The sequence below is a fragment of the Peromyscus maniculatus genome, chromosome 9 (genome assembly GCF_049852395.1).
Source record: "Peromyscus maniculatus bairdii isolate BWxNUB_F1_BW_parent chromosome 9, HU_Pman_BW_mat_3.1, whole genome shotgun sequence".
NCBI classification, from domain to species: Eukaryota; Metazoa; Chordata; class Mammalia; order Rodentia; family Cricetidae; genus Peromyscus; species Peromyscus maniculatus.
Window position 1 is genome coordinate 44,785,245 of NC_134860.1, and position 27,695 is coordinate 44,812,939.

A 27,695-nucleotide genomic window follows, 5' to 3' on the forward strand; every position below is an offset into this window, starting at 1 on the left:
CACTTATTAGATAGACCTCAGAGTGCCATGTGCCTTCCTGGTTCTTCATCTTCCTTGGATCCTGATGTTGTGATGAACTAATTCCTCTGGGTCCAAGCTGCCCGTGACCTCCCATGCCTTCCCTATCTCAAGTGACGTGACACAAATGCTCCCTCCGTGTGTCCATCACCTCTGCCTTGTAGGTAACCATAGAGACCGGTGAGGACAATAAAGGCTGGCCTGACGGAGCCGTACAGGAAATGCTAATGTGTCTATTCTTGCTGTCTACCCTGGGCATCTGGTTTAGAGAGAACCATCCAGGGTTGGCAAACATCAGCAGGGAGACTTCAGGTTCCAGAGGGGGCTCGAAAGTACTGGCAGAGGTAGCATTTGCTTCAGACTTGGATTTAACCTCAGGCTGCCTCTCCACGACTTAGGCAGAAGCCACCACAAAAAAAACGAGCAACACGAAAAATAATCTGCAGTTGTGACTCCCGACACCAAGCAGGAGTGATGAGTGAATCGTGGGTTCTAAGTTCCCTTCTGGGCTGATTTTTCTCATGGAAACAAAAGACACCTGGAGACTAGCAAACGTTCCTTGTTTGGGGCGCTCCCTGCTTACTCTGGTGTCGAGTGGTTTCCGGATGCCTGGAGTCTCACCAGCTGCCAACACAAGTGTAGACTGTGAGTGTGACTCTCTTGGCAAACGCAGGGAGCCTTTGAAAACGGACAAAGTACTAAGCAAGGTGGGGCTCCAGCAGGTTCCTAAAGCAAGTGTTTTAATGGGGTGGGATTTTTTTAAAAGCTCTTCATAAAGGTATGTGGGTGCTTAATGTTATATACCACGTTGAGTTGCATTTACTATGTACCATGAGACATATCATTTATATTTGGAGAATAGACATAAAAATGCATCAGGAAATTTTATTTCTAAAATCTTTTAATGGGCAGATAGGTAGGAACTACTCACATGCACACCCCTGATTAAAGTGTTCTTATCCAAAAGGAATTACACATTACATGCAGCTCTCCACCTAAACCTGAGCTTTGGGTGTTGTTCTTAATTTTATGCTAAGTCCTCTGCCAAGCAGCTTGTCTTACGGAGTGATTATGGCTATTTTTAATCTAAGACACTGTTCTCTTTTTGGAGAACATTCAAAAAGCCAATTTACTCATTGTCCATTGGAAACTACACAAAGTGTTTTGAATGAAGATTATATTGTAAGCCTGTTCCCTCTCGTTTCTGGAACATCCTTTAGGAATTCATTAATAGCTTCTGTGAATGAGGAAGCGCAGCTCCCTCTTCCCTTCACCCTTGAGCTGACATCCATGTATCGTGTCTGTGTGTGTGTGTGTGTGTGTGTGTGTGTGTGTGTGTGTGTGTGTGTGTGTGTGTAGACTTCCGGAAATCAACATCAGGGGTCTACTGTGTGTCTACTGTTAAGTCAGTGATATTCTGCGTCCTGGAGTTACACCTAGAGTTACACTGACTATACGAAATGCTTCCTCCATGGCCTCCTGAAATGAAAAAGATAAAAAGACACCAAATGTACAGTGTCTACAACTGAGCAAGAAGAGAGCAAGTTCATTCCCTTTGACGTCCTGGGGAAAGGGAAGCCGTGCCTGTCAGAGGACCACATTATGCTAACACAGAGTGTTTTGCTATCCTGAGTGCCGGGCTGTCCCTCCAGGAGTACACATCCTTGAGGACCGAGCCCCTGACTCTCTCCTTTGATCCCCAGAAAACTTTCCTGCTGTTTTAGGAAGGGAACTGTTAGTCACACCTGCTACTGCTGGTGGCCCCCCAGACTCAACTAAGGCATTCTCACAACCCTGGCTGGTGACACTGCTAGAAATGTCATCACCATGCTCCTGGCTGCCTCTGGCATTCTTACCTCACATAGAACCCACATTTCTAAGGAGATAGCTGGGACCCCGCCCGCAGCTAGTTCATAATCAGTAGAAGCTGCTGGCTGCATGTTCCAAGCGCTTCCATTCAGTTCCTGGATGCTTGCTAAGCACATGTTTGGACACACTTTGCTCATCCTGGCAGGATAACCGTGAGTGGTACGTGGTTCCTGGCCCCGGGGATCTTGGAATGTGCTCTGGGACAGAAAGATATGGTAGCTGCTGAGCTCACAACCCAGGGTGATTGGTGTCATCATTGAGGGCAGAAAGAGAACTTCCCTAGACACCTTAGTAGAGGCAGATGCTGCTGGGGGCTTGTGACCCCCCTCCCCAAGTACAGACAAAGAAGGTGTAAATGGAGATCTCACGTAGAGGGAGCCAGAAGTAGTTAGAAGGTTTGGGCAGGATGAAGTGGCATTTGGGGGCAGAATCATAGGACTTCCTGGGGGGCTGGGGAGAAAGGAAGTTGAGTTTGCCATGGCACCTGTGGGACACCAAGGTGGAAATGGCAAATTGGTAGCCAGAAAGCAAATTTGGCATCCTAGACACAACCCAGATGTTAGTGAACTATGTGGAACTGCAAGTGGCTGTCCCCAAGAGCTGGAGAAGGAGTGCCATCAGAGAGGACCTTGTGGTAACAGAGGCTGAGCTGGGAGCCCTGCCTCAAGGGACCAGAGAGGGAGACAGAGATTCCCAACTGCTGCGGGCTGCAGGAATATCATAAGAACTCAGCTGGTTATGGCAAAGTCACTACCTGGAGGGATCAGGGAATTCCTCCAGAGGAAGCCAAATCCCAAGGAGTTTTTGATGTTACTTGGCTTGTTATATATCAGCTGTATTCTGTTATGAAAATCATGTGTGCCTTCATAGTTTTCCCAATTGATTTTTCCCTAAGAAGGGCTAACAATGTGGACTGATCACTCTCTAGACATACACATTCCAGGCATTTGGAGAACAGCCTGAGGAAAGGCTTTCTCTAGAATCAGATATCTCCCCTAGCCACTTTCAAGGACTAAAGGAGACATCACCCAGGTGGTCACCCAATTTCCAAGGATTAACAGTGATAACAACCCACAGGTGAGTCTCCTGACTTAAGGTAAATTCCACAAGGAGACACCACCTAGGTCAGGTGGACGTTAAGTAATAGCTTTACACAATTCAGCTCGGACCCTCCTTTCTTACAGCCTTACCAACTTTATAGACCGCTAACTTCTTACCTAACCACTTCTAGGAATATTTAGATAACCTTCTTCACTGACAGCTATGCTCAGCCAGAACTCCAGTTCAAGCCTCCCTGTAATTATCATTAGTAGCATCCGGCCAGGTCCATCAACGGATGGAGGAAAGTACCTTATCAGAGATACCTCTGTACTCGCTAAGAACAGACTTAAGCATCCAGGCTACCTGTTTGAGAAGGCCTGGCGGATGTGCCAATTAAGCTTTACTTCCTCATTTCCCAAACCTTACCTCCAGTTCCAGATCTCCCTTTAACTATCACCAGAGGCAGCTAGCTGTACACAGGTTGCCTAACGACTGAGCACACTTTCCCCCACCCTGCAGAAAAACGGCAGATAGCTTGGACAGATAGGAGCTACAGGAAAAAAGAAGACAGTTTTATTTTCTCCCATTGACCTAGCAACTTATAGATTCTTAACACTTTCTACCAACCACGTTTAAGATTATAGTTGAGCACATAAGAGCCCTCTTCTTAGATATTACCTGAATTTAGCCTTTAGTTAATTCATTTCCCCATTGGTCACTTCCCTTTGGAGTTGCAAGTGATAATTAACGGTTATTGCCTCCCTGTGTGATTCTTATCACCCCTCCATTTGACCCTGGAAGCCTGGCTTTGCACTGCTAAGGGAATACTGCTTGTAAGTGTATATATACCAGAACTTCCAGGGCACGACAGGACAGAGAAGAGAGAAGAGAATGGAAGAACTAGATGGGTAAGAACTTGAGAGGAACAAACTGAGATGGGGAAGAAGTAGATTGAAGGGCTACAGGAGAGTACTAGAGGAACGAGATGGAAGATGAGGAAGAGCCAGATGAGAGAGAAGGAGATGGGAGAGGAAATGATATGGGAAGGAACAAGATGGATGAGAACCTAGAAGGGCAGAACTAGATGAAGGAATTAAGATAGAACTTAGAGGGGATCGCAGACAAGTGTAGAGAGAAATCAGGCTAAAGATGACCTAAATATGAGAGCAGAATATAAGCTTATAACTGTCACAGAATAATAAAGTATATGGACTAAGGAGTTTCGTGTACATAGATTCATTTCTTTTCATCAAAGATTAATTATCAGCTGGTTGTAGATTCTTCCCAGACCCTGGGAGGGGATTATCGAGGGGCTGGACCCCCCCATAGTCCTCAATACCCAACAAGTTCCATGAGTGTGTCGTATACTGTGAACACTGACGTCGCCTCGGCACTGGCGATCAATCATCTGGGCACTGCAGCCAGGGCAAGAAAAGGGGTTCAGGAGAATGGGGGAGATCTGAAGCAGAAAGAAGCCTGGCATCAGGAGTATGGCTGTGTGGGGAGGCAGAAGCACTGAGTTGTGGGCTTCGTGAGCTGTGGGAGAGAAAAGGAGGAAAAGGCCATTCAGAATAGAAGAGATTTTAATATTAATATTTAACAGGGAAAATGGCCCCATGTGCTTTTATACCTCATCTTCCTTTTCAACCCACTCCCAGACTGTGAAACAGAACCTTTTTCTGGGCCTACAACCTTGATGTTGAACAAGGAGCTAGGAGACGCGTGTGTGTGTGTGTGTGTGTGTGTGTGTGTGTGTGTGTGTGTGTGTGTGTGTGTATGTGCACACACACAAGTTCTGTTTATTCCTGCTTGGAGAGAGACAACTGCTTCTCTAGGTGTCTACGCCTTTTCTTTAGACATCCCAGACCTTGGCCTTTTGAGGTCACATCGGTGACCTGTTTTTAGCAACTGCTGCAGAGAAATAGTATTTCAACTTGGTAGTATTCAGTAATAAATATTCCCAGGTAATGATGCCTTATACTAGCGAGGCACATTTGGTGAAAACGGCCAAGAGAGGTTTTGTGCACACCGTTGCATCCGGCCCTACAGCAACCTCCTTGCAAGGCAATCAGGACAGCGGCCTCTTTTGAGAAAATGGAACTCCCAGGAGCTCAACCTCCTTAGCAAGTCGCTTTATGGTCAGCCCTGGAAAATCACCTCCCCTTCATCTCTTGGTACCCTTCCTTCCATCCCATTGTCCCTCGTGCTGTTTGCTGGTCTGGTCCAGAAATGCAAAACACACACATGGCGTGGGGGCGCGGGGGGGGGGGGGGGGGGGGGAGGGGAGAGAGAGGGGAGAGAGATCGTGACTTCGGAAGCCAACAGGCCCACTCTGTTCCCTGAGCCCCTGTCCTCATACTCTCTTGCCGTATGAGTCTTAGGAACGTTGAGTCTCTCAGGGTAGGGATGAGGATTTGTTTTTCTATTCCCAACATAGCACAGTGCCCAGCTGCTGTGAGCTCAGCTGCTGACTGGTGGATGAATGAAGAGAGGGAACAAATTTGGGTAGAAACAGGAACCCTACAGATTATGAAAGCTTCCAATGATCCCCACCTGGAGGGAAGGAGGGAGCCAGGGACATGTCTGGGAGTGTTCTGGGAGCACTATGGCTACCCCAAGCTCTCTTTCAGATGACTTATACCTTGTTATTATCATATGCTCAGGAAAGGTACCAAACCAGCCTCCTTCCAAGGCCTTCAGGCCAGTGCTAGGCCAATGGTAGTATAATTTCATTCCCACGTGTCCCCCGAGATGTCTCTGGGGTGCCGCCCAATGGGCCTGACTTCTTGTCACCTGCTTTAGACAAGTCCTTGCTTGGCAGCTTTGAGCCAGGGTCACTGGACAACTTCATTTTGCCTTTGTAATTATAATGTAGGATTATATTTGAGGCATGAAGGATCAATAGTGACTTGTCAATGTGGAAAATTAATTCCCACAGCTCAAGGAGAACACTAGATCGAGTTCCATTCAGACTGTCTCCTGCCTTACTTCTCAATGTGGGCACTCAGCGAAGATCAGGAATGTAAGCTGATGGTCACAGTTTATTGAGACAGGGTCTTCCACTAGCCTGCAACTCACCAAATAGTCTAGGCTAGCTGCAAGGATCTACCTGTCTGTCCCCTCAGCTCTGGGATTGCAAGCAACGGCTTTTTAATTTTTTTTGATGTAAGTTCTGGGGATTGCACACAGGTCCTTCAGCTTACAAAACCAGCACATTACCAAATGAGCCACCTTCTCGGTTTCTCGGGGTTTCTTTTCGTGATGCGGCTGCCTCCCCACCCCTACAGAACGTGAACATAAGCGCTAAAGTTAGGGGGTTTCTGTTTTCTGTTGAACAGTGTCGCTCTTAGTACAACCAAAATCTCCCACACATACCATGAAGTACAGAGCCATGTGCCACAAGCCAGAAAGGGCTCTGTGGCAGTTGACAGCGTCCCAAACTGTCATTTGCTCCCCTGGGTGACACTGGCCACTGGGACGGCATGGCAAGACCATATGTGACCCCTGGCCTTTCCCACCTGCTCCCCCTCTACAGAGCCACGTTTCTTGACTTTCTCTTCTCTCCTCTTCTTCAGCAGTGTGCTGGACAGGAAGTCCATGCAGGGCAAGCACTTCCTGGGTGGTTGAGTGGAGAGGCAGTAGGTTATTCCTTGAGCATGGCTCATCCAACCAGCTTGCCTTCACCTGCCCCGCCCCCTTGCTCAGCTCAAATCAAGGCCCAAGTCAGGGAGGCCAGTTCCATGCTGATACCCAGGCTCCGGGGAGGCTGGGAACAGTGACGAGCACATGGAGAGGGTGGCACTGGCTGAGGCGACCCTGATTCCTCACGCCACTGTGTTCACAATCAAGGAGGCAGACTCTCCTCTGCGGCCCTCAGAGGCAAATGGATGTCTTGCTCTAGGCGTCCTGGTATATGACTGTGATTCAGGCTGAGGCTGGAAGATTTTGACTTCCGGGCTAACCTGCTGTATATAAAGGGATAACTGGCATCCAAAAGCTAAGGTTAGGGAGCAGAGGGAGGTGGACTTTCTCTTCAACTTAAACTATATATGGCTCTGAGCAGGGTTAGGATATTTCTGGTGGCTAACTAGAATTTTTCTTCCTCCGTAAATAAAACTTGTGGCAACTAGGCCAAATGACCTAGTTCATTTCTTCATTTCCACACACACACAGCCCACCCAAAGAGCAGCCTTCCACCGTGGAAGAGTTTGGCTTACCAGCGTCCGCTGCCTTTGAGAGCTGGGGCACACCCCATGCCTGTCCCTGCCAGCTTTCCTTTGTCTGGTCCGCTGATTGGGAGGGTTTGGGTCAGAAGCGCTCATGTTTCTCAAGTCTGCATTCTTTAATGCCACCAAGCCATTTTCTTGGCACAAGAGGATCTTAGAAATGGTCCGGGCCTTTGTGTGTCAAGCTTTTTAAATCACGGTCTTGCTAATCTGGGCTCTCGGGATATTAAATGCTAAGTGTGTAATCAGGGCCCTGGTAGGCAGTGTCTCTCCTAGGTCCCAGAGAGAATCAATCAGAACCGCATAAGCCCTGGGAGCTACATGGTGACGAGGGGCCATCCTACCCCTCACACCAGTATGGCCCCAGCCAGGACCCACGCCACCTGGGCTTATCCAAAACGCACCATCCCCACCAGAACCCACTTTCTTTTTCTAATAAGTAATGCCCAGAATACCCAAATGTTTACATAAATTAACCTATGTTTGCAAGTATGTAAATGGGTATGCACTCAAGTAGAGTGTGTGTGTGTGGGGGGGGGAGTGCGGGGTGACCAGAGAGCAGCAGTTGACATCGGACATCTTCCTCATTCTCTGTTACTCTTTTTTCTTTTGAAATGGGGGGAGGGGTCTTTCACTGAGCCTGGAGCTAACTGATTCTGCTAGGCCAGCCGTTTGGGGAGCCTGTCTCTCACCAGCACTGGGACTGCAGGTGTGCCCTGCTGGGCCCAGTTTCCACATGGGTACTGGGATCTGACTTGAGATCCCCGTGCGGTTTTAAAGTGCACCGTGGGTACTTTACAAACTATCTATCCGTCGGTTCTGTTATACATTAAACATGGTTTTCTTCAGACTCGTTCTAAAACCATCTCTCCCCCACTAAAAAGTTCCTTGAGCCTCTCATGTATGATAAATTCCAGCCGCCCCGCACCGTCCTGTATGGGGACATCTCTGGAAACAGGGGCCAGAGAGAAGGGCCTGGAGGCGGACAGCAGGCCTGAACTCACTCAAGTCCCCCCCTCTCTCTCACCCAGGACATCATCGAAGGGGGCAGCCTGCGCATCCCCCTCCAGGAGCTGCATCAGATGATCCTGACGCCCATCAAGGCCTACAGCTCTCCCAGTACCACTCCGGAGGCGCGCCGCCATGAGCCTTCCCTGATGGGCCCGGAGAACCCTGGCACCGACCGCAAAGAGAGTGCCACGGTGGCCAACAGCGTCACAGCCAGTGCCTCCGCCACCGCCGGCGCCAGCGGTGGCCTGCAACCACCCCAGCTGAGCCCCTGCGATGGGGAACTGGCTGTTGCCCCTCTGCCCGAGGGGGACCTCCCCGGGCAGTTCACACGCGTCATGGGGAAAGGTACTTGTTCTCTCTGGGAGCCCTAGCCAGAGCCAAGAGTCCTGGGGGGCGTGGGGTCGGGTGGGGGTGGGCTAAATGAGCTCCCCGTCCCCAGTAAGTGGCATTAGCACCCCTAGAGAAATAAGGGGTTGTCCCATGGGAGGTCTCAACTCCAGCCTGTGGACCCCTCTAGCCCTTCCAGTACGGCGCTGCCGGATTGGGCCTTGAACCTTCAAGGAAGACCGTGGGACCGACAGTGAATGAAAAAGATGCTTTAGAGTACAAAAACCTCACTCAGCTACCGGCCCCTTCCCAACGCAACAGGGTCTGGGAACTAGTGAAGCCCCAAAGCTTGGGTCCAGAGCCCAGAAAGTACCACCTACTGAGTCCCCAGGCCCTGGGGCTTCCCAGTCACCTGGTAATTCAGAGAGTGGGCGTGCCCTGGACAACGCTTAGTACAAAGCTGTTCTTTCTATTCAGCGTCCCGGGTTTACATCTTCCCTTCCCCTTTCATCCACCTCACAGGATGCTTTGGTGGTCTCGGGCTGTCGGCTTGTGGTTGCTTAATAATTCCTGTTCTAGCAGAAGCTGGTATACCTGTGGTTCTCCTAGGTGACTTAGGTGAACCCCAAACACCCCATTGCACAGAAGAGGAATCCAAGATGAGTAAGATAGGGATTTGAAATCCCACAGCTTCTCTGCCTCCCACCCCCAGGGTTACCAGGAGACCTTCGTAGCTCAAGGCAGAGCACCGTTGAATTCCATACGATGCTCCCTTTGCCGCATAGATAGCACCTAAGCCCAAAGACTCACTTGGCGCCTGCCCTCACCACCTCCATTCTACATTTCAGACAGACTCCGCGTCTCGGTTCCCAGAAGCTGGTGTGATCTCTTGCTTCCCAGTGATTACACAAAGGCTCCCTGTATCTGGAGCCAGGGCCCTCCTAGCCTGAAAGAGCCCGGGACTTAGAAAATAAGAACCCGTTCTGAGTGCACGCGGGACTGTGTCTCTCCCCTCACTTTGCTCAAGCGTTGCACAGCCCCTTAGTCTCCTCATCTTGACTCAGTTCACACTTCACTGCAGCCGTGTGTGCTTGACTGTAAACCCCCTTAACCGAGTGCCATCGGGCCACTTTTAATAGCCGCAGGGTCCGCAGGGCCTGACTGATGGTAGGTAGGTGCCTGATAAACACCGCGGTGCACCAGATGAAGGGTGGGGCTGCTACACAGAGCCTGGAGCTGGACCGGGCCCACAGCAGCCATGGCCAAACTGTGCCTGTCATCGGGGCAGGACGGAGCCAAGAGGATGCTGTGGGTCACACCTTCCAGCCTGCACTACCCTCTGCATCCCTTGCAGTGAGGTCTTTACGGCTACATCTTTGAAAATGCACCACCTTTGAATAGTTTGTGCTTATGAGTTCCTTCACAAGACATTCTGATTATTGAGAAAAAAATATGTGATGAATGCTAGTACTTTTCCTTTTAAAAGGAGGGAGCCATTTTTTTTTCCTTTTAAAGAACCAAATTTTCACTCGCAGAAGTGGACCCCTGTGTCCCGCCTCTGATACAGCTGTTCTAGGGAGACCTAAATCCTTTAAACTCTGACATAGAAGGTGGTGACTCACAGCTTCCCCAGGCAGGGTTGGGGATGAGCTGGTAGCCAGAGCGGGCCTTTTCAACTCCCGATCACCCCTCAGCACTGTTGGATCCTGGAAAAGACCCAGCCCAGCAAATCTACTTGAACATGCGCCATCCCTGTGTACAGGGGATCATGGTGGGGATCAGCCCGGGGAGATGGTACCCCTCAACACAACCTCTGTTGACATGGTAACTACTGTGTGAGACGCCACAACCCAATTGACACTCAGCATCCCCCTATAAATTAAACCGTGGGAAGTGAAAACCAGCTGCCTCCATCCTGCTCCTGCCTAGTCCTGTCATCTCCTCTCAAGGGGTGGCTACTGTTGGATGTGGGGTTGGCCTTTCAGAACCTTCAGCATCATCCACTCTGACGTGGGTTTTAAGATTCTCTCCTAAGCTTGGTGGTATTTCCATAAACGTGGCATATTTGCCTATTTCTGTCGATAGGAAAAGCACCATTCTTTTTTTTTTTTTTTTTTAAGGTTGCACGCTCTTCTGCCATGTATGTGAATCACAAGTTATTTAACAAGGTCACCCTTGGGTAGATCCTGAGGCCATTCCCATGTTCTTGTTGCAAACACTGTTATTCTGAAAGCCCGTGTGTAGTGACACAGAATTGGTGGAGATCTGTGTCAGGATGGTTGGAAGGGGAAAGGGGTGAAATCTGATCCCTGGCTTTCAAGCTTGGTGTGCTTTGATTGACATATACCCAACTCTGACTCCTTTTGCTGGTGGCCTTTACGGTAAGGGCAGAGAGTGGGCTGTGAACATGGTCATAAGAAACCTAGTACATTGCCAGGTGGTGGTGGCGCATGCCTTTAATTCCAGCACTCGGAGGCAGAAGCAGGAGGATCTCTGTGAGTTCGAGGCCTCCCTTGCCTACAGAGTGAGTTCCAGGACAGCCAGGGATACAGAGAGAAACCCTGTCAAAAAAAAAAAAAAAAAAAAAAAAAAAAAAAAAAAAAAGAAAGAGAGAGAGAGAGAGAGAGAGAGAGAGAGAGAAAGAAAAGGAACCTGGTACATGCATGTCCTCTACCGACAGACGAGCACTGCCCTGTCTTTTCTGGCACATGCTTGAGTGTGTGGGTGAAGGCGTATGTGGATAAACGTGTGTATCACATTGAGGAAATAACCCTGCAAATGACGGAATGGCAGGTTTCTTCTGCTCCATGCACGCCTACATGCTTCACAGCCAAAATGTGGCACAGCCTCGTTCTTCTACACACAAACACCACTGCCTTCCCACCTGGTGAGGGGGGTGTGGTTCATTCATAAAACGGGATGGCTCTGCCACTGTGGCAGAGGCTCAGAAGGCTCTGGAAGCTCCTTCCCCCGGAACCAACCACCTGCCAAAGCAGAGCCGGAGACCTCTGTTTCTTCTCTCAGAGTGTCTGTCTTCAGGCCTCTGTCTGAGGGCTTAATATAGAATAGTATGACAGGAACAAACCCAAGCGGTTTCTGGGGTGAGGGCTCCCGTGGCAACTGAGCATTTGGCTTCCGTGGAATGGTGAGGCCCCCTGTGTTTTCTGTGAGCCTTATGTTACGCCACAGGCAGACGTTCCTCAGGAGGGCCTGGTCTTGAAAGGGGCGCAGCCCAGACTGGAACAGTGTGCAGTGTTCTGATTCATCTTTTCTTAATTCACAGTGTGCACACAGCTCTTGGTCTCCAGACCTGACGAGGAAAATATAAGTTCCTATCTCCAGCTCTTAGACAAGTGCCTCGTTCATGAGGTGAGTGGCAACTGGTTTAAACCTGTTTCTCTCGTTGCTTAGAAATGCTTCTCAGGGTTTCTGTGATGTGATCGTTTTGGTCCCCAGCAACTTGTTTTTGAGAAGCGCATGACCGTGAATAACAGCTTGGACAGAACTAGACTGCGGCCGCCTCTAAAACTCTGCGTGGGTGACCCCTTGACATCAGAACTCACCAGATAGGGAGCACTGATGTCTGGGGATGCCTGTGAGGGGCTTCGAACTCCAGAGGAATAATAAGTGATGTGCCTGGGGCAACTAACTCCCAGCACTGTGTCCTTTAATGAGGGGAACTGGGGGAGAGAGGAAGAGAGAGAGCCCACAAAAGAAAGTGACCAGGGCGGGTACCCATGGCTGCTGGGACTGTCTGGATCTATGGTTGCTATAGGACCTGTGTTTGCTGTCCGACCTTTGGAGGGAGATGGAGACAGATAGGGTGTAGACTCTGAGTACAGCCCTCATGTAAAAGCCTGGAAGAATCCTGGGCATGACCAGGAGAGTAGCATTTCCTCAGCAATACACAGGGAAAGGTGGGTGGGGCTCAGAGCCAGGCAATCAGTGGCTCTGTGGGAGCCCTGCCTCTGAGAGCCATAGGTATGAGATCTAGGTTAGGGAAAACAGGAGGGCCAGATAAATAGGATAGTGAAGTCTTCCGTTGGATTTTGATGTGAGGATGAGATGGCTAGAGTCTCTCTCCCAATTACTTGTTGGTAGTGGGAACCCAGGAGTTCAGTGGGCTGCGGACACAGCACTAGCCAGCACTGAGACCTGGCTTCGCTCTGCCTCCGCACTCAGGCTCCCAGTGGCACAAGTGCCTCTTGCCATTCTTGGAGCCCTGCTTGTGGTCTGATGGTGCCAACTCATCAGATCCACCTCCCGTTCTCCTGGGGTTCCTTCCCAGTCTGTTCCCCCAGACTCGAGTCATCTCAGTAGTGGCTTTTCTGGGCAGCCCCTTGACCCAGCCAGAGCCCTCTGCCGCTGTGAGCACAGTAATCAACTGTCTAGGTTGGGAACTCAGGCCTGCCAGTCTCTGAAATAGTTATCCCAAAGTCCTAGATGTTCGGCTGAACAAAAAACAACAATTTCTCTAATAACTCCAGAGCAAGCAGACCCTGCCTAACAATGGCTGACGCCCTTACTGAAGACCTTCCTCATGTGGTTGTTTCAAAAGGGACAAGACTACGTCCTGTGAGCCCCGAGAAACACTTTGCATTGCAATCCTGATGTTACACTTGTTTTTGTCCAGGGGAAAAAAAAAAGACAGAAAACAGGGAAGGCAAGTACAGTTTTAGGAAGCAGCTAAGCACGGTCCCTGGCCTAAGAGGCTTAGGACATGAAGGCACTGGAGAAAATAAACCGGAAAATAGGTGTACAAGTTACTTTTCTCTTCCTGTGATCAAATTCCTGAATAGAAACAACTTCCAGACTTCTCATGTGGGAAAAGTATGTGAGGCAAGAGCAGCTTCTGTTGGTGGAGGTGAGGAGACTGAGATGTCCCGTTCTATCTCAGCACTATTCTCAGGAAGCAGAGAGAAGCTGAGTGAGAACTGGCATGGGTCTATGACCCATAAAACCTGCTCCCAGTACCCACCAACCAATGAGGCCACGCTTTCTAAAGGTTCTACAACCTTCCAAACCAGCACCGCAGCTGGGACCAAGAGTTCAAACACATGAGTCTATGGTGGACATTTTACATGATGATAAGACCTCTGGTGAGGTTCCCGACCATGGTGCCTTAGAACTCAAAGGTGGGGAATAGTGGGCACCTAACCTGGAGCTGGAACCCAGGGTACCGGAAGTTCAGCCCCAGCCCTGTGGCAGAGACTTCTGAAGCTGGAGAGACGGCTCAGTGCTTAAGAGCAGAGGGCTAAGCCGGGCGGTGGTGGTGCACGCCTTTAGTCCCAGCACTCGGGAGGCAGAGCCAGGCGGATCTCTGTGAGTTCGAGGCCAGCCTGGGCTACCAAGTGAGTTCCAGGAAAGGTGCAAATCTACACAGAAAAACCCTGTCTTGAAAGAAAAAAAAAAAAAGAGCAGAGGACCTGGGCTGGGTTCCCAGTACTTACACTAAGTAGCTCACACCTACCTGTAATTCCAATTCCAGAGACCCACACACCCTCTCCTGACCTCCATAGGCACCTACACCAGTGTGTGCATGCTAACATACAGATTCACACACACACACACACACACACACACACACATTTACACATAAATTAAAATAAAAATCTTTAAGGAGGAAAAAAAAGACAACTTTTAAGGACACACGTAAGTATTCAGGTAGAATCGAGTGGTCTGCCCTGGAGGAGGACATTTGTGGATGGGTTGGGGCAGGTGGGGCAGAAGAAGAGCTAGGCTGTGTAAAAGCAAATCGGGGACTTGCCAATGGCCACTCTTAGCATCGAGGCTTCTAGAGTTGAGAGGAAAGGGTGCTTTTCACCTCAGCCCAAGTTATTTGGACCCATGAGACCAAATACTGAGTCTAGCTGCCTCCATGGAACTGTGCACAAGCCTCCGGATTGGTCTAACCTGGCTCCCGAGTGTCACCCTGACCCTTCTCCAACCCTTGTGCCCTCCCGGGGAACCCTGCCTTGTCTTTTTCTTTCGCTGGCATCCCGAGTGCTGGGTGTGAAGAGGACATGCTGTGGTTCCCACGTTCTGTGTACCAGAGAGGACCTCCTCCACGGGCCACACGGGTGTCATGGCGGGTCTCTCTGCATGAACGTGTGTCAGGATAGAGGGGTCTGCACTCTGCTCTGGAAGGGGAAGCGTACACATCTTTGATTACTGACTGGATAATTTTTGACAGCCCGGGGTTAGTCCATGTCAGCAGCACACACAGGTCCTTGGAGGCTAGTGGGTGGGGCAGGAGTGGCAGGGTTAGACCTGAGCCTCAGACAGGGCTCCTTCTCACAGCCAGGGCCGACTCTTCTTTAGCAGGCTTGAATCAGGAAGATGTCTCCAAAATGGAGACACCTCCTTCCTAAGGAGGAAGGTCCCAACACCCTGAGGTAGTCAAGCGAAGAACAGGGAAGTTCTGAGTTTTACCTCTGATGCGCATTCGCTGTGCTGTCTGAGACATCGGAGTCGGCTTCCCCACTCCAAAGTCTTGGAGTCGTTCTGGAGTAATGGGCTCTTCCTTGATGAGACTTCTCGCCCACTGGGTAAACTATAAGGCTGAGGATGGCTGTCTCTTTCCAGACAGACTGGTCAGGGCCGGACAGGGGCAGACGACTTGAGCAGGATGACTGGTCATGTCCTGGAAGTCTGCAGGCCCGGAATCTTCCTTCCCTGCCTGAGCCTCCGGTATTGGGCTGCCAGGGGAGGCGCCATTAGCTGGTTCCCTGCAGAGGGAAGCTACCTTGTAGAGACAGAACTCCGTTTTCAGAAGAACCTGAAACCAGGTGTGACCTGCCTTCCGCTCACTTGCCAGATGCCTCGCAGCTGGGAAGAGCTGCTCACCCGGCACCCGTCAAAGTGTGGTGATGTCCTGGGGATGAGGGCAGGGCGTCCACACTGTCTACTTAGATGCTGTGCACCACCATGAGAGATGACATCCGCATAATGACATCCTTGGGAGGGCGTCTAGACTCTTACCCCTTTGTGACTTAGACACTCAGTTCTTCAAACCCCGAGGGAAACTGGGTTTTGTGGTTCTAAGACGATGAAGCCATTTGATTTGTGCTGCTATTAAGGCTAAAGTCATCCCTGAGGAACTTACATAGACCACCCTGCAGGGGGCATCTGTGTAACCAAAGCCACCTGGTTAGGGCATCAGGGCACAGCATGTGTGGAACTGTTTAAGCACATCTTCAGGACCTACTCCCAATGCATTTCATTCCCATAGAGCCTTTTGAGTGTCACCCTCGATTTCCAGAAAGCACCAAGTCTTCGGTAAGAGGACCTGGATGAATGTATTCATGGATTTGAACCCTACCCATCTGCCTTCCTAAGACCCCCTGGGCTGAACCATCCTCCCCAAGTCATCTTGGCCAGCAGAGCTGAATCTTGTGTCCTCAGCATTTGGCTGGATAAACTAATCAAAATCAGAGAGCCCATTTCCTGCCTTTATTAATGAAGCAGCAATGTCAGCCTTGAGTCCAGCTTTAAGCATCGGCACATCAATGGGCATTCAATGGTCATCACCAACAAATGAGAACCATGGAGGAGAGCCACATGCTTGCCTGCCAGCCATTAGAGTCTCTGCCACACAACCATAGGGACCTTGCTGTGACCTTTAGTCGGGCAACCCTCCTTGAACACCCTCGGTGGCATCTGGCTGAGGTTACCCAGGAAGAAAGGGTCTGTATGCTGAGGATAGCATTTCCACGGCTGGGTGGTATCCTTTTGCTTTTATCCACAAAGTTCTCTGGGGTTTACATCCCTAAAAGATAAGCATCCTCGGGGGAAAATTAAGCTGTCATTCTTTTTTTCCAATTTTCAAGAAACCTGTTTCCTTTATAGAAAGCAAGCATTTAGTCTGTTACTCTAATATTTTATTACTACTTAAAGGATTCTATGCCTTATTGACAAAACCTCTTGGGAATGTTCTCTGTCACTCCTAATGCTAACCAATCCAACCAGATGGTTTTCCCACACTGTGTGTTCCAAGTCCAAGTTCTGGGACTTAGTGGGGAGTTCATCTATGACATGGAATCCTCACTTTCTGGGACACCATAAATCCACAATGCTCTTCCTGCACAATTACCAGGGGACTTTCTATAAACTGTTTATCGGAAAACTAGATTACTCATTCAGCCTTGCTTTGGGGTGTTGGTTGGTGGGGAGGCTATCACTTACATACAACAGTCTCCTTGGATGATTTTAATGTACTTGAACTTGAGAGTCCCTCCATTGGGGACTTGGGACCCTGGACTATGGTGAATGCAAAGGCTATGTATCACAGGGAACATGATATAGATTTATGCTGTGTGCTATAGACCGGATAGATGTGTGCTGTGTGGTAAAGATGAGGTAGACATGTATTATGGACACTAGGCAACATGTCTCCCTGCACTCCAAATTTTACTAGAAGACTCGAGAAGGCATCAGGCCTTCCCTCAACTATAGGCAAGGTTAAGGTCAGTGCTGGTGCACTGGGGTTTCCCACAGGGCACAAGGTTGTTTAATTAGAAATCTCTCAGGGAAAAAAGCCCAAGACACAGAATGTGGCCACCTACTGAAGCTCTGCAGACCACTCCAGAGTGACCATACACCATCAAACTAATTGATTTTTGGAGTGGCTTAGGATTTCCATTGATTATGAAAATGCAGGGAGTCTGCAAAGCTAGAATACCTAACAATCAATTTTGCAGCTCATCCCTGGTTAACTCCAGGAAGGAGTCATAGGACGGGAAGACGGGGGGGGGGGGGGGGGGGGGGGGTCTTCCAGATATGCAGCCGAAAAACAAGGTTGTCAAGAGCTTAATGCCTGAACCAGGTGCTCCCAATGCCAGATAACTGGCATCTTCAGCACAGATGGCTCCAATTTAAACTGACTGCAGTTTGGGCCAGGTTGGAAACAGGTGGGGGGAAAAATGCTGCTGTGGAGACACCGGCGTTTTCCTTTATTAATTGTATGTTTTTCCCCTCTAATGCCAGGCTGCGTCACCCATTTAAAAGTCCTGTTTGTTTTTGCAGGCATTTACAGAGACACAGAAAAAAAGACTGTTGTCATGGAAACAGCAGGTGCAGAAGCTCTTTCGGTCTTTCCCTCGGAAAACCCTTCTAGACATATCAGGATATCGACAGCAAAGAAAGTATGTTGGGATTTTGTTCTTTGTAAGGCATGGTGGTTCCCTGGCGCCTCGCGGCCTGCCTGGGTGCCAGGCAGGAATACGGCAGGGCATCACTCCTTGTTGATGAGGACACCCGTGGAGAGTTCCAAATCACATTGCCTAAACAGGCTGTGGTGGGAGAGAGGCTGTGAGGAGGAACATTCCCGGAGGAAGAGCTGGATTTGGGCGTGTGTGTGTGTAACTCAGTTGACATGGCCAGAATGCTGATATTCGCCTAGACGCGTGGACTCATGTTGTAATGAGTGCCGGCCAAACATGGGTGGTTGAACCACAAAGTGGGGCTCAGAAAGGACCTGAGTGGAGTCTTCTGTCAGCACCTTAAGTGGAAGTGTAATGCCTTTCTCCCCCTCCTAACTGCAGACAAGCTAATTATAGTTGGTGGCGGGGTGAAGAGCCCAGTGCTCAGCTATTTTGGTCGGAGCTGCAGTCTAATAGTGAGGGCAGTACCATTCTTGATTTTTCATCGTAGCTCAGCTTCTTGGATGCAGTTAAAAATAAGCCTGGCCACACTTCCCAACATGTTACCTTAATATGACTGTAGATTGAGAAACCAGGTGCATGGGAGTTGTGACGGGAAGGAAAAGTTTGCCAGAAGAAATGGAGGACGGAGGAGGGTTGACTTCAGCGTGGACAATGATGGGGAGGATTTGGAGATGAGAGCGTGGCCATGCCAACACCCTTGGGTTGACGAGAATCACCATTTTGTGTTGTGTTTTCAAACACCGACAGGCAAATGTCCATGTCTTCACTTGCCCCTAACAGGTTCTGAATTCATTTCTCAGTGCACGTCCAGAAGTTGTGTTGTTAAATTGGGGAGTGGGGTGGGGGGCACTCATTTGCATAAGTATATCTTATCACTTAAGGGAAATAGGGCCGGCTGGAGTTTGTGAGATGTCCTCATGACAGATTTACGTAAAAATTCAGATGTTCTCACCTTCCACCACACAGCATTGTTATTTATCAAGCAAAGGTCTATTTAGCACGTGCCTAGTGGTATCTGAGCACTGACAAAATAGGAATTCATTCCATCCTCACAACGACCCTATGAAGTGTAACTGCTATTATTAACCTCAGTTTGCAGAAGAATTGATAGGCAAAAGCACCCAGGATTTGGACCAAGCTGGCCAGTGTTGGGCACCCGATCAGTGCTCCCCACCAATGCAGACTCAGGTGGCTGTCCTGGTCTCAGGCTTATGCACAGAAAGGATGTGCCTGCAAATTCATACTACTGCCAGCTCACCAGCACCCGCACCCCCACCCCAGCCCAGCCCTTGGGGGTCGCCAACCCTAACGGGCTGCGGATCAGTCCTGCTCTGAGGCTGCTCGCTGGCCTGGATAAGGGGTCAGGCCTGCTGCTCACCTGCCTCTGCTGCCAAGCACTTGCTTCTACAAACAACGCTGCATTTCCTAGATGAGGAGGACACCAGGTCCTGTTGCAGTACCCCGTGGAGCCCCGTTCCTAGAGGAAGTCATTCTGAAGTAGAAGTGGAAGAGATGGCTTAGAAGTTCATTGCTGTCCTCACCGCCGTCTGCCTTGTGTATCCACATCGGAGAGCTGCACAGAGGGAGAGAGAAGCATAGACAGAACTCAGCTTCTCCACACTGTCAGCTTCTCCACACTGTCACCGGGCCCCCTTGGTCAGGGCCGGCCTGAGGTCTGCCCGGTCCAGGTCCTCGTGGGCCTTTTTTATGGACTAGATAAGGATAAATTCATTCACCAGTTATGGATGTTCCAAAGGACGGTGCCAAATCCATGAAACACAGCCTGCTGCACGCATTTTACCTCTGGGATATTTTTACACTGTTAATTTGTTTTGAAAAACTGTTTCTCCCATACACACGCAACTGCAGGCAAGCCCCTGCTTAAATTATCTCACAGATCCCAAATTAATTGCTTCTTATTAATGTTATTTTTTATCAAAGTCCTTTCATGCATTGCAAGGAAAGGAGATCAGTTACCCTCAGAAAAGCAGAGAAGGAGAGGAGGCACAGACGCTCAGAGCAGGAGCAGAACGGAGAGCTTGATTTGTTCTCTGTCCTTTCTCAGAAAGCAGAATTCTCTCCTTAAGCTGAGTGGTCCTAAGCGACCTAAGAGTTCACTCCTCCGGCTGTCAGCAGGCGGTAACTCTGAGCGAACCTGGCTTTGTAAAAATAACCTTTTGAGAACACACCCCACTGTGCGGTAACACCACCCCCCAATCTAGGAATATTCTGGACTTTCCCTCCCCTCCCCCAAACAGCTGAGATCTAACTCTTAGGAGTCTCAAGGTTCTCCATTTCTCCAATGGCTGCCCCTACCAGAGCCTTCTGCCCATGATGCTGCTAGAAAAGAGTCTCGGGCTGGGCCTGATTTTCTCAGGTAGCCCCAGCCGCTGCCAGGTTGCCCTACGTAGTGAGATCCTGTCTCAAAAAAAAAAAAAAATGTTTTTATAAAAGCTACAATGTTGCTTTCATGGAAGAACGAGTCATTTTAGCAACACCCCGTCTACTACTCTTTTGCATATGAAATAACTTTTTAAAAATCCAGCCAAAAAGGGAAGTGAGAAAAATCTATTCACACTAAATAAGGGGTGCGGGGAATCTTAGCAGAATACTGATCATCTCTCTACCAGGTGGCCCCAATCCCAACTTCAGAAGCCGAAGGACCAGTTCTTAGAGCTGAGAACAAAAATCCCCACTTCTACATTTTCAAGTGATACCTCACTGTCTCCCCTACAAAAGGGGGGGCTCATATTGGATAAAATCACTTAGCTCTCCTCATCCTAGTTTTCAATTTAAAAACCTTACACTTTTGAGGTGGGATGAGGGAAGAAATGATAAGATAAAGAGACCAAGACCCCAAGAGTGACTTTCTTTTCTGAATGGAATCTAGAACACTTTCCTTGGCCACAAAAGCCTGGAAGAAGACAGACTGCCTGGATTTCTTTCCTGTCCCTTCTCTGCCTAGGAAATTTAGGAAGTCGGAGAGCTTGCACGGCCCTCTCAGACACCACCTCCCCCACATTCACGCACAACCATCTTCTGAATTAGGAACTGAGTGTTGTGAAGCACCCCCACCCCGCTGGACCTCCACTGGCTCAACTCAGCATCAGCAGTCTCCTCACAAGCTTGGCGAGACCTCCTCAGTTTAGCAACCAAGCGACTCTGCTCCACCTAGTGGCCATTGTCTGCCGCGCACGTCCACTCCACCCTCCTGAATAAAGCTGACTGACTCCCTTGGAAAGAATGTGATTCCTGAAGCCTCCCAGAACCCGGGGCTGGTGGAGGAGATGAGTGCTTTTCTGCTGAGCTCATCCGACCCACTGAGAAGCAGTCTCCTGCATGGATCCGAAGAGCAGAGCCTTTCCAGCTTGAGGCTCGTCCTGCAGGAAGGGCCTGGGGAATGAAAAGACAGGACTGTCCTAGGTTCAGGACACTTGCAAATTACAGTCAGCCATCTCATGCCCCTGCTCTCGGGGCTGGAGTCAACCCCACACACCAGACTGGCCTCTCCTTTGGAGAAACATGACGACTCATTCATTCACTTATGCCCACTTTCAACCCAGCATTGGAAAAGGCTTACTCCTGACTCGGGCTTGGGACATACGAGGCTGAAGAAGACACATGCCGTCCTTTCTTATATTTCAATGGCGTCCTCCATCCAAGGCTGCCTACAGACAACCTGATCAGAAATGAACCATGGCATAATGAAGGAACACCAGAACGGAGTCAGATCAGTTCTGATGAGGATTCTGCTATCTTGCTTTGTGGCTTCCCGAAAGGCACCATGCCCTCATGCACAGACCCACAGGTTGGACAAGACAAGAATGAGAGAAAGCAGGAGAATGAATAGATGGGTTTCCCTTCTGGGCTCATATTTGGGTGCTGCCCCCTTCTGGCTGTGTGGCAATCACAAAAATTCTCAAGCTTTCTGGTTTTTGTTTTTTTCCTAGCTGTAAGGGTTAGGGAGCCTACTTCATAAGGTGGTCCCATGGGTTAAGAGTAATGTGTGAGCTCCAATATTCAGCATGCGCTGTTGCTTTTAGATACTAGATGCAGGTTTAGTCTTAGCCCATTATTGCCATCCCCCCCCCCAAGACCTCCTAACTGTCAGTCCCAAGGAAGCCTCCCCGGCAGCCTGGGCTGTGGAGGGGTGGAGCGCACCTGAGGCTCTGGGTCCTTTCTCTCCGCTCTCATAGTCGTGGCTTTGGGCAGTCCAACTCCCTCCCGACAGCCAGCTCAGTGGGCGGCGGCATGGGCAGACGGAACCCACGACAGTACCAGATTGCCTCTCGGAATGTCCCTTCTGCTCGCCTTGGTCTCTTGGGCACCAGCGGATTCGTCAGCTCTAACCAGCGCCACACCGCTGCCAACCCCACCATCATGAAACAAGGAAGACAGGTGGGTTCTGTGCTGGGGAGCGGGGAGGTGGAACAAGCTCAGGGTCTGAGGCTTTAGGATGACCCCCAACCCAGACAATCTCCAAAGTGAAAGCTGATGCCCCCAGGAGAACTAAGCCAAGGGGAGAGAGGGGAGCCCACGCCTCCCAGGTAACCAGCACTGTTTGTGTTGGTTCCCTGGGGACTGAACAACCCACGGCTGCTGCTTGGGAAGCCTAGTACCACATTAATCTCAGGGACCCTCATAGACAGTCATGCAAGGGCTGTGTCCGCTTCACCTTTGACCCACTCCAACATACCTCGTCACCTTCCAGGTTCCAGAAGACCATGGCGTTTAATAAGCTTTCTTTAACTTTTTTTTTTATTTTTAATGTGACAAATGGCTATTTTGTCACAGTCCCAGCGGCAATGGAGAGTCCACAGAATTAACTCGGAGAAGCTGCCCCTTGCTGTGAGATTGACTGTGACCTCTCTGTCCCATGAGCCCAACACTGCCTTTCCCTAATGTTCCCTCAGCCCCATGAGGCTAAAGAGGTTGATCTTGGGACTTGGGGACAGGCAAGCAGGTCTGAGTCTCAGGTCCTCATGACGGCGTGACTTCAGAATAGAAAGGCTACCCCAGGCGAGGCTGGTGGCACTCCCTCCCAAAGGGAAGAGCATGTCTGAGAAGCCCACCATATCACTTCTAGGAGAGATCACCACAGGACGCATGAGCTGCAAGGAGCTGGCCCCACATCAGTATTGAGTCTTCTTTTCTCCTCATGGAGGAGTAAATTTGGGGACTCTCAAAAAGAAAAACCAAACAAGAGTCCTAAACTCATTGTACTATTTGTTATAAGCATTTCTAAGACTGCTCCCCGCCCCCCCCCCCTTTTTTTTTTTTTTTTTTTTTTTACGAAAAAGCAACAGATGGAGTAAAAAGACTTTTGGAGATAGAAAAGGTGGCCAGGATAAGCTCAAGCTTAAAAGCTAGGCCTGGGGCCGGGCGGTGGTGTCGCACGCCTTCAATCCCAGCACTCGGGAGGCAGAGGCAGGCGGATCTCTGTGAGTTCGAGGCCAGCCTGGGCTACCGAGTGAGTTCCAGGAAAGGTGCAAAGCTACACAGAGAAACCCTGTCTCGAAAAACCAAAAAAAAAAAAAAAGCTAGGCCTGGGAATGACCATCAGACAAGTCTAAACCATCTCTCTGTAGATCCATGGATGGGTGACACTGGCCCTTTCTAAAACTCTCCTAGGGTAGCTGTCTCCTGCCTCCTACAGCTCTGCTTCCCCGCCTCTCCCTGGGGGGGTCTAGACTAATGCCCCCCTCTTGTATGTCCCTCCCTAGAACCTCTGGTTTGCCAACCCCGGGGGCAGTAACAGCATGCCCAGCCGTACCCACAGCTCCGTCCAGAAGACCCGCTCGCTGCCCGTGCATACTTCCCCACAAAACATGTTGATGTTCCAGCAACCAGGTAGGGCCTGGCTAGCACATGGCTAGCACACGATCCTTTCCTCTTCCTCCCCGACCCAGGAGGGAGGCCAGGACGCCCCGGTGACCCAGCCGGAAAGTGCTGAGCCCCAACTGTCACCACACATTCTTTGGAGCTGCTGGGAGTCTTTTTTTAAAACCGAGCCTTGCCAGAGAGAGCAGAGGCTGCCTGGCTGGGAGCCAGCGCCTGGAGTCCCGGCACCGGTGGCAATCTGACAGGGATATTTTTGATACTTGTCAGATATCTAGATTGTCAGATATGTAGATTCCTAGATTGATTAAACCGGAGATAGATATCCCCGGAAGAGTTCCATGTGTGTGTGGGGGGAGGGAGAAAGAGAGAGAGAGAGAGAGAGAGAGAGAGAGAGAGAGAGAGAGAGAGAGAGAGAGAGAGAGAGAGAGAGAGAGAGAGAGAGAGAGGAGAGAGGATGCGGGATTGCGAGAGGAGATGTGGAGAATGTGTGCAGAGAGAGAATAAGACAATGAAAGAGAAAATGTGAATGTTGATGTCACTGTGGAACTGCCTTGGAAAACAGAGCCATCGTTTACTGATTCAAGAACAACTTGATAAAGTGGATTCCAGGCCAGGTGGGGAGACATAGTCTCAGTCACCATGCTTCCTAAAACAAGCTGGCTGGATCCCCTATGGCAAGCAGATCGGTGAACCCTTCTCTGTGCAGGCAGTGATCTCTAGACTCCAGAGTTGCACAAAACCACCACGGCTACACCTGTCTAGATGCCCCGCCGCCCCCGCCCCGCCGCCAAACACAAACAAGAGATGCACCTTGCGTTTCCGCAGCCTCACCCCCACCTCACAGCCCGGAGCACCATTGCTTAGAAGACTTTGATTTCAGTGTTCCCACAAATCTTTGGTTAAATTTATTTTGAGTATTAGAACTCTAGGACTCCTTGGGATTTTTTTTTTTTTTAAGATTTTTCCTCTAATATTGCAAACCCCTTCTTAAACCGCTCATAATGGCCAAAGCATAGCAACAATGCTACTTCAGATATCCTGATTGCCGATGAGTTAGAGTCAGCCAAGGGGCCCCTCCAGGTTCTGCCCACACACATTCAGCACCAGATTCTGGGTGGCTCCTCTAGGACGGACGTGGCTATGAAGGGTGAGGCAGCCACAGCCAAGACCCAGGCCCCCTCACTAAGGAGAAAGGAAGCTGTGGAGAGTCTCTGCTAAGGGCACACCTCGGCCTTTGCCAGGCTTCCAAGAGCACTCCCTGCCAATCCAATAGTGGCTGTGAGAACCTGTCTGGATTCCTCTCACCTCTCACCTCCAGGCCAGACCAGACTTAACCTGAGAGGTGGGTGATGGCAATCTCCAGCTCAGGCCCCATTCCAAACCCTACCCAAAGCTGACCAAGCGGCGCTCTTCCCTCAGAGCTCCTCAGGACAGCCCCTCCAGGGCATTTAAGGTCTGGCCCATAGACTTGCCTCGAGGTTTCTCCTCTTCCCCTGGGACCACCCGGGAATGCTTTGCTCAGATTAAAACCCGGACTTTAATTCAGCTTGATATGGCTTATATCCTCCATGGAGTTACCCACTACTGGGGCATATTTTACTTATCAGTGGGACCTAGAAGTAGGCCTTTCAGAAGAACCCAAGCTGGCCAGCCATGGAGACATCTCAGGGATTATGGGCAGATGCTGAGACTGGACTACAAGAATCAGCAAAGCAGAATGTAGATTTCATCTTTCCACAGCCAGGAATAAATGTGAACATGAATTGGGGATAGTGAACCCCTATATCAAATACTTTTCTTGGGTACAAGGTATGTTTTTCTCCCAGCTTCTAAATGTCTTCAAAGCATCCACTTCAAATCATGTCTCAAATCCTGAAGGCTACAACAGAGTCTAAACAAGTGTTGACTCTGTGAACTTCAAAATAATTGCCTTACAATGGAAGACTGTTTCTGGAGATTCTGGAGCAGCCTCCATGTGTGTATCAATGATCAGTCACCTTGTTCAGTTCTACCAAGTGCTTCCCTGGACTGCACAGTAGGACCTCTTGGGGACTACCCGTGGGCGTTCTGCTTTATTTCCACCCAGACCCGTGTGTCAGTGTGTCTTGGTTCCATCAGGAAGACCAGCAAGTCACCGCTGATTCTGGCAAGCCACTGAAATGAGAGGGAACACTTAGCAGGGCCTCCTGGAGTAAGCATGACAGAGACTGAGACACCCAAGGGGACTGGGGGGCTCAACATACCTTGTGGCACCCAGCAAGAATACCATGCTGCGCAGAGGTGGGGTACTTTCCTACCTGGAAATCAAACTCGGAAATTGCTGAGAGAATGACCCTTCCTTTGGGAAGTGGTTCCGCCTCTGTTGAACCAGGCTCTGTCACCCCTGGGCTTCAGTCAGAGAAGATCTTAGGGCGTACTCAGAGGCCATGAAGTTTCCTTATCCCCCAGGAGGACCAAAAAGAAGGGGCAGAGAAGCCCAGAGCAGGGTCCACAAGAAGAATCACAGGCAAGGTATACTTCACAAGCCTGCATTCTGGAAATGGCACTCTTCACTTGCACAAAACCACGTGCAAAGCATTCTTGGGCCAGACTACCTGTGTGTAAGATGGGTGAGACTGTACCCTTCAGCATCAGCATTTCAGTGTGACCTCTGCCCTGTGCATCAAACCTCCCCGATGTCCTGGCTCATGACTGGTGTCCTCCAGCCTCAGAAGGCTGCACACTTGGATGCGCAGCCCTCTGGGCTGTTGTTCTTCATTTCCTCCTCAGTGTGTGATGCCTTTAGAAAGAATGAGGATGGGCTGGAGGGATGGCTCAGCGGTTAAGAGCACTGCTTGCTCTTCCAGAGGTCCTGAGTTCAATTCCCAGCACCCACACGGTGGCTCACAACCATCTGTAATGAGATCTGGTGCCCTCTTCTGGTCTGCAGGTGCACATGCAGTTAGAGCACTGTAGATGTAATAAACAAATAAATCTTTAAAGGAAGAATGAGGACAGGAAGGATGTCACCAGTGCCCCAAGTCCGCTAGAGAGGTCAAAGGGGCTACCGTGCAGACACAGGCCAGCATGGGGACCACTTAAAGGATGCGGTAAACAGTTGTTCCCCACCTTCTAATAAACTTAACAAACAGCTTGGCTGGGGTTTAGAGACAGGGGGTAGGGGAATTGGTCAGTGACTCAACTGTAATCCCAGCCAAGAATGCAGCCGGGCAAATCCCCCTTCCTACCTCTGAGAGGCCACCCCAGCAAGATGGTCCTATACTAGATCATCTGATTCTGTAACTTTTCATAGATGTGTGGGTCCCAAAGAATGGCCTCAGCGCGCGCGCGCGCGCGCACACACACACACACACACACACACACACACACACACACCTACCCCACCCCACCCTCAGCGATGTCAGATGCCACTTGTCACTCAGTCTCTTCCACTGGCCACCAACATTTCTGTGTGGTCAGCCTTCCCACCCCCACTAGCTCTCTATACCCTACCTGGGCTGTCTTTGCCTTGTTGCCCCCCTCCCCTTTCTTCCTTGTTTATCTCATTGCAGCAGTCCGAGTACTCCATCCCCTTCAGGGCCTTGCTACCCACACAAGTGAATGGAAAGCCCTTTGAGCTGTGGGGTAAACCAGACTTGGTGGGCGGCAGCAAGGTGGATAGTGCAGGTTTCTTGGAATACCCAGCCCTTTGCATATTCTAAGTCCCGATGTGATTGTACCTCACCAACAGTGCTATAAAATTGCATGCAGCACTCAACCCCGCAGCCATTTCTACCTGGGACAAGCCACCTGGGCTTTTGAAGTGGACTCCACAGTGGTCCCCTAGAAAAGATGGGCAGCAGCTTCTTTCAGAATCTCTTGACTCTGGGCTGAGATTGTAGTGCTCTGGGCTTGCAGGACTTCTGAAAAGACACAATTTAAATTGCAAGTTGTGGCTAGAGAGACAGCTTACTGGTTAAGAGCTCTTCTTGCTGCCCTTCCCATCACTCATCAGGTGGCTCACAACCTCCTGTAACTTTAGCACCAGGGCATCTGGCGCCCCCTTCTGGCCTCCCTGGGCATTTGCAGACATGTGGCATATACTCACACAGACGTATACACAGTCACATAAATTTTTTAAAATAATAAATCTTTTTCAGTTTTGAGTCTACCTTAACCCTGAACCTTTAACTTTCAGAATCCTCACCAAACCCTAGAA

The 27,695-nt window shown here is 50.0% G+C and overlaps 1 protein-coding gene across 8 annotated transcripts in view; it reads left to right on the top strand.

Moving 5' to 3' along the window:
* Samd4a (sterile alpha motif domain containing 4A) overlaps positions 1–27,695 on the top strand; it is a 220,867-nt gene that overhangs the window by 184,664 nt on the left and 8,508 nt on the right. For 7 of the 8 annotated variants that reach the window (XM_076544845.1, XM_076544843.1, XM_076544846.1 and 4 more), the window contains 5 exons: positions 8,186–8,510; positions 11,776–11,861; positions 17,517–17,635; positions 21,853–22,054; positions 23,380–23,506. In XM_076544845.1, coding sequence (XP_076400960.1) covers positions 8,186–8,510; positions 11,776–11,861; positions 17,517–17,635; positions 21,853–22,054; positions 23,380–23,506 — 859 coding nt within the window. Of the gene's footprint in view, positions 1–1,931; positions 2,047–8,185; positions 8,511–11,775; positions 11,862–17,516; positions 17,636–21,852; positions 22,055–23,379; positions 23,507–27,695 lie in introns of those variants that run through there. The other variant, XM_042284725.2, reaches the window with a different exon arrangement.